This window comes from Zingiber officinale, chromosome 9A (genome assembly GCF_018446385.1).
Source record: "Zingiber officinale cultivar Zhangliang chromosome 9A, Zo_v1.1, whole genome shotgun sequence".
NCBI classification, from domain to species: domain Eukaryota; kingdom Viridiplantae; phylum Streptophyta; class Magnoliopsida; order Zingiberales; family Zingiberaceae; genus Zingiber; species Zingiber officinale.
In genome coordinates, this window is record NC_056002.1 from 134,160,245 (window position 1) to 134,172,765 (window position 12,521).

The 12,521-nt window shown below is 35.6% G+C and overlaps 1 protein-coding gene across 6 annotated transcripts; it reads left to right on the top strand.

The window, feature by feature from the left end:
• The first annotated feature begins 1,218 nt into the window (after positions 1 to 1,218).
• LOC122019791 lies at positions 1,219 to 10,962 on the top strand. 6 transcript variants are annotated; one of them, XM_042577313.1, is made up of 9 exons: positions 1,219 to 1,421; positions 1,501 to 1,565; positions 3,383 to 3,458; positions 4,122 to 4,577; positions 4,702 to 4,839; positions 4,956 to 6,786; positions 8,816 to 8,931; positions 9,058 to 9,149; positions 10,726 to 10,962. In XM_042577313.1, exons 4-9 carry the CDS (start codon positions 4,166 to 4,168, stop codon positions 10,834 to 10,836), a joined length of 2,700 nt encoding a protein of 899 aa, XP_042433247.1. In that variant the 5' UTR covers positions 1,219 to 1,421; positions 1,501 to 1,565; positions 3,383 to 3,458; positions 4,122 to 4,165; the 3' UTR covers positions 10,837 to 10,962. The 6 variants fall into 6 exon arrangements, 5 of the variants coding, with proteins under 5 accessions (XP_042433247.1, XP_042433245.1, XP_042433248.1 ...); XM_042577311.1 differs by lacking the exon at positions 1,501 to 1,565; XM_042577314.1 differs by lacking the exon at positions 1,501 to 1,565 and having other exon boundaries at positions 4,959 to 6,786.
• Positions 10,963 to 12,521: the final 1,559 nt, after the last annotated feature.

Genomic DNA, 12,521 nt, shown 5'->3' on the forward strand with positions numbered 1-12,521 from the left:
ATTTTTAAGCAATTAAGTGTGAGAACTTTTCTCACCAAATCATCTTCTCCTTCTCACATAAGACTTTATATACTTATTTGTCCTAGGGTAAACAATAAGATAGTATACTTAGGATTATTCATCTGAACTATTTATCTTAATACTTAGGATTATTCATCTAAACTATTTATCTTAATAGTATATTTAGTATACTTATTTCTCAGTATTCTATTGTCGGTATTAATTTAATTACTGTTTCTCTATGTACTTAGATTGTAATAATTTTCGAGCTTATAATTGTTGTCCACCGGAAGCGATCAACGATCGCGGGCCTTGGAGTAGGAGTCGTCACAGGCTCCGAACCAAGTAGCTCCTCGTGTCTTTGTGTGTGATTGCTCTTTTAATTTCCGCTACGTTTATTACTCGAGTTTTATGATTCCGAAACGAGTAAAAGCCACGAGCGCTATTCCCCCCCCCCCCCCCCCCCCCTCTCCCTCTAGCGTTTTTCGATCCAACAGTAGGTCCCAGGGCTATAATACCGTGGTAAGATATTCAGATAATCATTTAAACACCCATAGTTCGATTCCCAGTTATAATGTATTTGTAAAAAAAATTTCTTTGAATAGGGGCACAATCAAAGGATGTTAGACTTTTGAACTGACCATTATATGTACTTCTCGATTTATCTTAGTGATTATTAAAAAAATTTTATAGGATCACACTAATCACTCAGGATAATCAATAAGATTAATTAAATTTCTCATTTTTAAGCAATTAAGTGTAAGAATTTTTCTCACCAAATCATCTTCTCCTTTTCACATAAGACTTTATATATTTATTTGTCCTAGGTTAAACAATAAGATAATATACTTAGGATTATTCATCTGAACTATTTATCTTAATAATTAATTAAAAAAATTTATGAGATCAAATGGACCATCTCCGGGTTAAATTGTTTATACTAGATTTTAAAAAAAAAACTAAATACTTATTTAATTAATTTTTTTTTAAAAAAAATAAATGAATGGGATATAGTCAAACTTCCCCTTCCATTTAATTCCGGTTATGTAAATAGACAAAACACACAGGGCCAAACTGTTACTTACTACCCCGAAAGGACAGGCCCTGCTCGTTCCACGTGGCGCAACCACGTCCTCCAGAATTCGAGGAGACCACAAGCCCCAATATTTTATTAGTCGTACTGTTCATTTAGCCCCCTATTTTCCCCCTTATTTCCTGTTAGCGACCCCTCTACTGGACTCCCTCAATGCAGACGCCCTCCAGTCCAATCCGCCCACCACAAGCTCTGACTTCTCCTCTCCTCGTTCCTTTCCCCTTTTGCTAAAGACTCCTCCTCCTCCTCTAGATCTCTTCTTGTTTCTCTTACCAAACAGGAAAGGAAAAGCAGCACCACAAGGGAGACCTGTTGAGGTTGGATGATGGTATCGACTCTTCTCTCTTCATTCCTTCTCCTCTGTTCCTTTTGCTGCACTCGTATGTTTGATGCTGAAATGCTTACAGTTCAATTCGATCGCCATGGAATGAAGTAGTCTTGCTGTTTGCTCTTGCTTGCTGGCTGGCTGGCGGTATTATGGTTTAGTTTAGCTCAACTTGTGAAAAATGGCAACTTGCCTTCCATACTGTTTGATTGTAGTTGGCTTCGGCAACTAAAACACTCTAGCTCTCTTTTGTGAAGAGTAGCGAACGACAACTCGATCATGATCGGCGGAACAATTTCTATAGGGTGGTAATACAATTTGAGTGCACATACTATCTAATTAAGGTGTGATGAACACCATCATGCTTGAGCAAACTCTAGAGGAGAAGATTAATGGTGTGTTTGTTTGCTAGTTGTACGATAGTTGTTGATTTGCTACTCTCTCTCAAACAAGGTGGAAGTGGGTTTCGATTAATCCATTCGCTTGTGAGCATGAAAACTAAGTCTTTTAAAACACACAATGATGAATACGAGAACGGAAGTATGTAACATGAAATAATACTGGAAATGAAGAATAGATACCACAGATCAAAGCCGAGAGGTAATGCATTAGTACCCACCTTATGTAGCCACCATTGGCACAACTCTTGGTTCCTTCAACTTAGTCAAGCTCTCTATCATATTCGAGAATCAAACCATCTTTCAATAAGCATTGCCGCATTTGGTTGTTGATCTTGAATCATTGCTTCTCACCTAATAATCAGATAGTTAAAACCTGCATGAATGACACCAAATAGCCCAACTTTCTGTGCTTCTCCCAAAAGTGAAACAAATCGAGGGCATCCTTTGCCTAGCCATGCCACAGCTAAAAAAAACTGGTGGAGTGTTGTTTCATTAATGTTACTTCCTGTCTCCTTAGAACCCTTTCCCAGAAAAGAATATCCTTTATGTTTAGTTTTTTGTGCAAGTACAAACTTATAACATTTTTTACACAAAGGTCAAGATATAGAGTGCCATGTGGGTAACACAGAAGAATCCAATATGCCATGAAAAGTGATGTCTAGCACTGCAAGCCAAATAACAATTAAAGCACTCAAATAAATAGTCCTGGTGAAGAATAAACTAAGAGTGGGGCTATCAAAGATAAGTTCACTAATGCTGACTGATTTCTGTAGTGGCGGAAAAGATATGGAAATCAACTACTCATACAACATTCTTAATTCCATAATCTGTGTCGGAACAGCTCGCCAGGAGAGACCTATAAGATGCACTAAATATGTAGAAGTCTTGAGTCTCTCATATGCAATGTTGTTATGGGAAATTCCATTGTTGATCTAGTTTGTCGTTTGCAATGTTATGTATTAAGGACGATAAATGTTCAATTTAGGGACATCTAGATTGTTGATAGAGATATGAACAAATGCAATGATAAACCTTGAGAAGTCCTAAAATGGTTTAAGAGTCTTGAAGATGTCTTGTTTATTGTTCAAGGTTGTGTGATTGACCAATTGTTATTAGTCAGTTAAGCATAGGTGAAACGGAATTCAAACTTTAGGTTTGTTCCACTATTGGAAAACCAATTATTGTTCACAGTCAAATGACTAGAAAAAGCACATTGGGTTTCAGTTCTCATTTTTAAAGGATCTAAGCAACTAAAATCTACTAGATGACTATGCAAACTTTATGTTCAGGCGGTTGTTTGATGAACTAGTCAATCAATGACTTGCTAGTCTACTAAATCTTTCCATTATATTCAAATTTAGCATCTGAAGGTCAGTAGAGTAGAGTATAATTAACTAAACATGTCTAGACTACTAAAATTTAAATTTTGGTTTTCAATAATGTATGATTCTGCTCGATGCTAGGCAACTAGTGTGGACTACTTGAATAGTTCCAGGAAATTATGTATCTGGTGAGACTAAATTTTTAACTATTTTGGGACAAACTTTTATATGTTTCTTTCAGGGATTCCCTCCAATGGAAAGCACACAGTTCCATTCAAAAATTAACCACGTGGAAAAGCTCTAGACATTCTCAAAAGGTAAAAATATGTTATCTTGATTTAGTTATTAATTGAAAAGCTCTCTATTGGTAAATCTCCCATTCTTGTATTGATCCATGTTCTTTAGGGTGACATGTGATTAATAATCTTAATGTATTGATCCATTCTTGTATTCATTCGTTAGGATTTATGATTTATTGTATTTGCCCTTTATGAGCATATTTAGTCAATCTAGATCAGGGATACCTTCTTCATTCAAAATTTGATTATGTGGAAAAGGTGAAAGTGTTTGATCTCAGTTTTGTTCTTAATCGAAAAGCTCTTTATTGGTAATCTTGTCTCATTTTTGTGTTCGTTTTCACTAAGGTGGCATGTGATTGATAATCTTATTGTATTATTGTTTTTTAAAAAATCATTCATATTTATTGTATTTGGCCTTTGTGAGTAGATTTAGCTGGTCCAGATCAGCGATGTGATATCTTATTTGAATGTGATGACTTATTGTATGGTGACTTCTGATTTCAAGCCATGCCTAGAAAAGTCTAGACATTTTCATTCAAAAATTAATCATGTGGAATAGCTCTAGACATTGTAAAAAAGTGAAAACATTTGATCTATGATCTCGAATTCGTTCTTAATTGCAAAGCTCTCTATTGGTGAATTTAATTTAATTTTTGTATTCTACATTTCTTCTTATTTCAGAAACAGACTTTGCATAGATAAGATTCAGGGTCGCTGAAGATACAATGAGGGACATGAAACATGTAGAATTTGTTGAACCATACAGTGACAGTGGCCTCGATAAAGAAACAGGTGCAGGTGCAAATGCTGCTTCAGGGGTGGAAATGACACTGATCGCCTCTACTCCACTCTCGGAGCTCATTTGGACTCCAGAAGAAGGTTTAAGTCTCAAGTACACTGACTACAGCAAAGCTGAAAATAAAGTCCCTTTCTTGTGGAAAGAAGAACCATTCAACACGATAATTTCTACGTCATATTGTAATAATGGAGGAGAGTTCAGCACCAGTGAAGATAGCACTAAGCATTCAACTCATGATTCCCCTAAAAATGCTGATGCGGTTACTATCGTAGATTCTCATACAAGACCGAGTCATTTGCCGCTTCCCTCAAGCAGAAGAATGCCTCAACAAAATTCTAGTAATTATCCTATGTATTTTGTGCTCAGTTAAACTGCAAACAAGGATTTACCACTTTTAGCATAAGTTTCTTTACAAGGATTCTGAAATTTCTTCTAGTTTTGAAATATGTTTTGTTACGACAGGATCTTTTGGAGATCTAAAGTTAGTAAAAGAAATAAATGAAGCGCATTTTGATTTAAACCAGACAGTTAGGAATGATGTTGGCACCACTTCTGCAAAAGATGCAATCAATAATATTGTCGACAAGATTACCTACCCAGGTATGCACAACAACTGCTTATCAACTTGTGTTCACTGTGTTATGTTAAATACGACACATTGTTTTAAAGGTCCATTTAATAGTCGACTTCTGATTTTTTACCGTGTCTTGAGCTAGCAGTTATGGAATCTGATTTTGCGACAACTGCTGGAATTTTGAATGAGCCTGAAGCAGGAATCGATGTTTCAAGAAAAAATGCGAAATGTAGCTTTGTTGGAGTATCAGGATCTCATCATCTAGTGTCAGCAAAAAATGGAAAGTCTATTTCAAATGTCAGATCCACAGATCAGAAATATACTGATTCAGCTATAGGGGATCACAAATACGACAATTTTAATAAGCTCGATAATTTGTCTTGCTTACTAGTTCACGGTGGACAAAATTTATGTGGTTCGAAGTCCAAAGTTAGTTGTCAAAACAATGTAGCATCAGTTGCTCACCACTGTTGTAAATGCAAAACTCTACATGCTAACACCGAGTATGAGACCGCTGAATTTATTCATAGAAAATTGGAAAAGGGTAAGGAAAAGGTACTACATGATGAAGATTATGATAGCCACTCAAAAGAGAAAGAGAGTGACACTGAGAGTGCTGAAAGCTGTAATAGTAAGAGAATGACTTCCAAAAGAAATCATTCTTATACTTTTGATATGAAGATATCTGAAGGGTTTAAACGGATGAAGAGGGATAACAATGAAGGATTTAAGCGGATGAATAGGGAGAACAACGAGGATCCCTGCTCAGGATCTCTTATTAAAAAACCCAGCTCCTTTATTAATTGGATGTCAACAATAGCAAGTAATTTTTCAAGAAAGACTTCTTTGTCTCTTCTTCCACAATGCTATAATAGTATGAATGAAAATTTTGGTGCTCTTCGAGTATTGCATGAGAAAAGTGATCAGGAAGTCCTGAGCAGAACTGTGGGTTTTAACTCTTTCTTTCAGGCACTTTATTCTCCAAATTTCATGTTAACTAATACCATAGCTGATGGTGATTATCAAAGAAAAGTTAGTATGTCAGGAGCTAGAAAAGTGATGAGGGATCAGAATAAGGAATCTCGTAATGGTGCAATGGGTAACTTTTCGCAGTTCAAGGTAAACAAGCCAACTCTTCAAAGAAACATAAGCAGAACATTCCATGCAGGAGCTGACCAACAATATCGTTTGAAAGATTTGAATGCATCTGTGAATATTGTATGTGGTGGTAATGCTAGCAAATCACACAACCAAGATTCTTCAGCTGAGAAGAACAGTTATCCCGTTGAAGATTTCCCTGCGATAATGATCAACTTATCTGCCTCCAGCACTAAAATGTGTGAGCAGTTAAAGCAAAGCACAGAGAATGGATTTCATTTGAAAGAAAGAAACAACTTGATTTCCTCAGATAAGAGAGTTTGCATAGGTGCCAAAGAGAATGAAAATGTTGGGCCTAGTTCTGATCGAAGGTTCCCTATGAATTTGATATATAATGACAAGAATAGTTTTTCCGACAATTTATGGATCACTCATTTTTTGCAGAAGGCTTCCTCGCCTGCTTTGAACTCAGTTACGTGCAATTTGAGCTTAAATGATAATGTAAACACTAGCAGGAAATCTTTCAACGATGTCGGAAAGAATTATATGCAGTCTCTAGGTACACATGAACAACACCTTAACAGTTGTAAATCAGCTGTGGAAGGCTTTAGGATGGATAATAAAAGTCTTATTTCTAAAAGCCATTTTCCTGAGAGAATTGTGCCCCCCACTGTGGAAGTTTATGAAGACCGGCTAGCCGAGAGTCTAATGAAAATTAAACAAAAAACTTCAAGACATTTAGATAATGAAGAAAAGGGTAGTCAGATCATACCACTCTGTAACAGTATTGTTCCTCTTCCTGATGTCACTAAGGAACAACTTGGAATATTCAAAGCAATAAGGGGACTTCATTTGTCTCGCACAATTTTGATAAGGTAAAATCAGTGAGACTTTATAATTTTGTGGAATTTATTTTGAAATTCCTTATAATAGTTTCGCTGAAAGAGTTTGCTTAAAGAAGTGAAAATTAAGCATTCCAACAACAAAAGATTGGAGTATCTGCATATTTTCTTTGATTAAAATCTACATGGATATGTATATTGCTCACTTAACTTCTTTACTAATCTAAATAAAACAGTATCTGCTCTTATGAATGGTCTTCTCCCTACATTGGCAGATACAGTAACACGAGGAGAACATATAAAAGGGGACAACACAATTTCTTGAACAATCTTGAGAAATAAGTCTCTCAAATGGGGACTTTTTCTACACAATAAGTAATCAAGAGAAGGAGAAAGGGATGGAGAAGAAGGAGATATGCACTTGCAGTTGTAGACTGTAGGGAGAAGTTAAATTTTCTCTAAAGAGATTACAATCTGAACTTATAGATTGATGCGAAAAAGGAATATAATTTGAGAATATTTTAATTTTGATATGAGCTTTTGGTAATAATTTGGGTTGTTTGGTGATAATCAAAGTGCGGTAATTAGTATACTTTGGGTTGTCATTTTCAATTTGGCTAGTCAATTAATGGGGATAATTATATTTTTTGTTTTGTTTATTTGTTTTCCAATTTTCATTAGGATTGAATCTATTAAAGTTTTTTTTTTTAGCTAGCACCAGGTATTTATTAAAGTTGTTTCCATTATGTGAGGCTTTGCTCTGATTTTGGTATCACATCAATTTGATATCAAAGTTGAATTCTAGTTCAATCTCGATCTCCAATACTAGTCACCCTCCTTGAGTTCCCACTTGGTTCTTGTTCATTAGCATCTCTGCAATCTCCCCAATACCAATTGTAAGAATTAGTTTGTGGTTTTAACTTTTAAGATTTAGAAATCGTCAAAGTCATTATTGTAGACTGGATAAACTTTAACAATGTAAGATTTTTCTTTAGTTTAATAAACATTTCCTCACTTTGTAAGTTCTAATTCTCAGTGATAGTTTTGTTCAATTTTGGTAGATTGAACCTTACATGCCATAGATTAATGATGATCTTGATTAAACTTAGATTATGGTTTAAGACAGGTGCATTAAGTCTTGATTATGCGTGATTGCCAAACCTAAGATAAACTATAATCGCAATTTGTTTAATGAATTATCTCTAGTCACTTGTGTCATCTACTAGATGACCAATACGTAAGTTGCAGTTGAATCTATTAGGATGAGGTGTGTTGTGGGAGAACCAAAAAAATTATTAGTAAATATAATAAAAATAGTATTATTTAATTTTAATATTATTAATAATATAGACTTAGAGTTGAATGGACAAATAAGAATCATGTAACCATTCGCGGGGCTAACATGCCTTGATGATGATGACGATGATCAGTTGTCCTAGCTTTCAGGAGTACTGAAACTAAACCTATGTATGAGTTTACAACCCTACTCTTCTCCATTTCTAACTAGGAATCATCTTTTGGTTGGATGGATTTATAAGTGTATTAGTGTGACATGGAGTCGGTTATGGTCCAAGCATGATAGCCTTTTATGTCGGTCAACAAGTTGAATTGTGATCTGTATAACTATGATGTCAAATTAATTTAAAGGGCAACATCAAATGCCTGTTCCTGTACAAAACAGTGAGGATCTATATTATAGATCACCATTACTGCCTTCTTAAAGGAGGAGGCCTTCTTGTTCTGTTGGTCAGCTCTTGATGGTCGATATATTGAGGAAAGATTACTCTGTGAAGGACCGATGCTTCTTCAGGTAATTAAGCTCCATTCATTGTGACAAGTATCAAAGATATCTTCGCTACAAACAACCATTGAAATGGGAACTAATTTTTGATGGCAAGAACCAAGTTATAGAAACTATGCACATATTATAGTTACGATATGAGGTCATTTAAGAATGCATTTATTTTCTTAGCGCAAGTAGGTTAAGTTGTTCTGTTTGAATACATTATTTCATATGCATCGACATTGTCTAATTGTTTTCTCTTTCTTCACAATTTTTTAGATGGATGAAATCAAGAAAACTCAGCAATAGCCTTGAAGGTTTTTTCTTGCGTCTGAGGCTTGGGAAATGGGAGAAAGGACCAGGAGGAACTGGCTACAAGGTGGCTCGCATAATTAGTAAGACTCTTCCTATTCATATCTTCTAGGAAATTTCGATACGATTTAGGCTAATGATAGATGAGAATGATTCTCAAGGCACCTGAAATTTCGCATTATCTGAGAGGCTATGTATTGATATTGCAGGTGCCAAGCATGAAAACTGCCTTTCAGTAAGAATTGGGAATCTCAAATGCTCACTAGAGTGCTGCTTTGTGTCTAATCATGATTTTCTTGAGGTAACTATTACGGTCCATTCCAGACATTCGATAACAATTCATATCTGGGATTTTACATATTAATGATTTTATAATTTTTTTTGTTCTTCGACTAGATTCACCGATTGATTGTTTTTGTTACTTTTGCTGATTTAGTTTGCCCTTTTGTATGTTCAATCTCCTAAATCGCTTTAACTGGCTTTTGATGGTCTGCTTCTTTTTCCTTTTTCTTCTTCTTTCTCTGTTTTTTATTCTACTTTTGGTAACTTGTAATCATCCTTTTCTTCCTCTTCCACCCTCCCCTATTAATTGGCCTTAGCCATCATCACTTTGCAAGCGGTACCAATACTATCTTGCCCCACCTAATTTGTTCTTGCTTGAGTTGACAAAGCATATCTCACTCTACTCTAAGATTGGTAAAACACAACACAAATCATTTCCTCCACGACAAAACTCAACTTTCAAATTGTGGATTTGCTTCAAGAGCTCAGGAACATTATTTCAAGTTACAAAAATATATCCTCTACGCGAGGCAATTGAATCACATGATATGCGTGCATACTGATAACTAAGATCGCACATAAACTTGCCAATCTTTATGTGCCACATCATAAATCTTAATTCGGAAAATCTCATCTCCTCACCTAACGGAGTCAAAGTTTGTTCCTTTTTGGAGGAGAATAATGCAAAAGAAAGCAGGAGGAATTTAACCAAAGAATTTTCGTATTTGAATTCTGAGTTGAGTTGTTTGGTAATAGTCCAAGTTGTTTAAGAATCCTATAATGTCCCTATCGAAGTATTTCATATCAAGCAAATTCATAAGGTCAATCCCCATGAAGTCTCATGACCATCTCCCTTTTCCTTAAATTTTCTCAATAAGCTATTGTCGTGTACCTGGTTGGTGGTCACGGGTTTGAATTGTGAAAACAACCTCTTGCAATAGAGGATGAGACTGCATACAAATGGTCTTTTCCCTAGACTTGTATTGACGGGAGGTTCATGCGCTGGGCTGACCTTTCTGTATCATGTACCTTTCTAGCATGAATCTCAATAGATTCCAGCAACTAAATATAGGTAATTATCACTAAATAGAGATTGCGAGAGACGGTTAGCCTAGTTTCCCTTCTTCACCGCTACTTTTCTCACAACTCATTCATTTCTTCTTGTAGTCGCTAACAATAAGCTATCGGCAACTCACTTCTCTATCTAATATGATTCTTTTCCCTTTTTGATTGATTTCTTTGATTCCCTACTATATCCATTCAAAACTTCATTTTTTTCACCTCTCCTACAACACAAAAACAACAATTTATTTATTTATTCATAGTAGTCTTTTTATGGCGAAGCATGTTTGTTGTTAGTCATGTTTCTACACTCGACGAACCTTGATATTGCATTGATTAAGACGATAAAGAATGCTTGTAATGCTATTACTTTGTCGACAACTAATAGCATATCTTGTTTGTATAATTAATTGACATTAGCAACTAATAGGACTAACCTTGAAGGCCTATGATTGTAGACTACTTCTCTAAACATTTTTGTCATTAACTATAATGTCGATAACATAAATATCGTATCTCTTTGATTTTGCCAGGAGGAGTTGAAGACTTGGTGGCTCTCTTCCACCTTAGAAGCTGATATCGAATTACCCTGCATGGAAGAACTAAGTCGAAAACTAAAAGAAAGGGAGGAGCTCGGGTTGTAGGTAGATAGTTGTACTTGATCAATGTGCTGCTACTTACCGGATTCCGATGAGCTTATCCGGAATACTATATTCAATTGTATACAAGTATAACATGGACCGATTGAAGGAATGTGTTCTTGAGACAGATGATTGATAGCCGCGATCATCCACTTGTTCGCGTGATGCTTGGGTTTCGACCGATTGTTATGAGCTATTTATCGTTCTAACAATGTTTGCATCGATGCTTCAAAAACATAACTCCTTGACCCCTTTTATGATGCTCGAGCGAACACCATCATTTTGGGAGGAAGTCAATCTCAATCGGATTTTGTTGCTGTGTCGGATCGCAGGCAGCTTGCCGGTGGGACTTCACAAACAATGAGCTCTGTAACGGTGAGCTTTTGCTGGTGGGACTTCACTAATCGTGACAATGAGGTTGCGAGGCTGCAAACTTCCGGCACTATTGTCTCCCCTAACTTGGCACTATCGTCTCCACGAGTAGGGATGCAAACGAATCAAGTCTTTTCATGAGTTTTACGAACCAATTTAAAAAATATTTGATATGTATTTGAAATTATCGAATTAGAGCTAAACTCAAAGATGTTTGATAATTTTTTTAACTAAATTTGAACCCATAATATTAAATTTAAATATACTCAAATTAAAATCTCAATAACTCAAATTGAACTCGAATTTAAATCATTTCAAGCTGAACTCGAGCTCGAATTTTATTTCAAACTGAACTCGAGTCAAAATTATTCGTATGTTCGAGCTTAATCAAATTCGAATATCACATATATCTTGCAAGCTCGAACTCAAATATTAATATTTTCATATTATTCAATTCAATTCGTTCTGTTTGCACCCCTAACGTGAGCCTTCAGCCACACTGTGGGATCAAGATTAGTTCGAGAGTTCTTTTTTTTTTTTTTTTGAGAGAGAGAGGGTAGAAGTTCGTTCTGTCCAACTCTATGTGGACGAAAAATAAATTAAAACAATGAGCTTTGTAGTGATGAGCTTTGCCGGTGGGATAAAGTCGTAAGGCTGCAAACTCATGACAGTGCCATCGTCGTCACTAGGGGTGCAAATGATTCAAGTCTCTTCGAGAGTTTTTTAAATCGGCTCGAAAAATATTTGATTTATATTTCAAACTATTAAATTCGAGCAAAATTCGAATATGTTCTATAAATTTTTGAGTTAAATTTGAACTCATAATATTTTATTTGATCATTCCTGAGTCGCTCGTGAACCGAATTCGAATCGAATTCTACTTATTTGTATACAATTTTAATTTGAATATGTTCAAATTAAAGTCCAAATAACTCAAATCGAGTACAAATGTAAATCATTTCGAATTATAATTCAATTATGCTCGATCAAGGTTCGAACAATTCGAACCGAAGTCATATTTTATTTTGAGATAAAATTTTCATACAATTCAATTCGATTAAATTTGATTTTTTATTGAGATGGTTGAATGTTCATTTTAGAATCTATCCTTCTATTATTAACTGAGAAAAATATCTCGACTCTAGTACGAATCCATCCTTTCGATCGTTGGCACCTCCGATCGGTCACATTACATATACAAGTGGGACAATTGGGGGACAAGTTGAGGGTTATGATTCTTCCCCCCTTTGAGTGATGGAGACTTGAGGTCTCAATTATCTGCTCACCCTCCATTATCCGTCGGGCCCCACCCATTC

What these genes read in the sequence shown, in the direction of transcription:
- LOC122019791 (XM_042577313.1), top strand. Translation starts at nt 4,166, where the DNA reads ATGAGGGACATGAAACATGTAGAATTTGTTGAACCATACAGTGACAGT. An exon ending in AATGCCTCAACAAAATTCTA is followed by an intron (nt 4,578 to 4,701) that starts GTAATTATCCTA and finishes TTGTTACGACAG; the next exon opens with GATCTTTTGGAGATCTAAAG. An exon ending in CAAGGTGGCTCGCATAATTA is followed by an intron (nt 8,932 to 9,057) that starts GTAAGACTCTTC and finishes TTGATATTGCAG; the next exon opens with GTGCCAAGCATGAAAACTGC.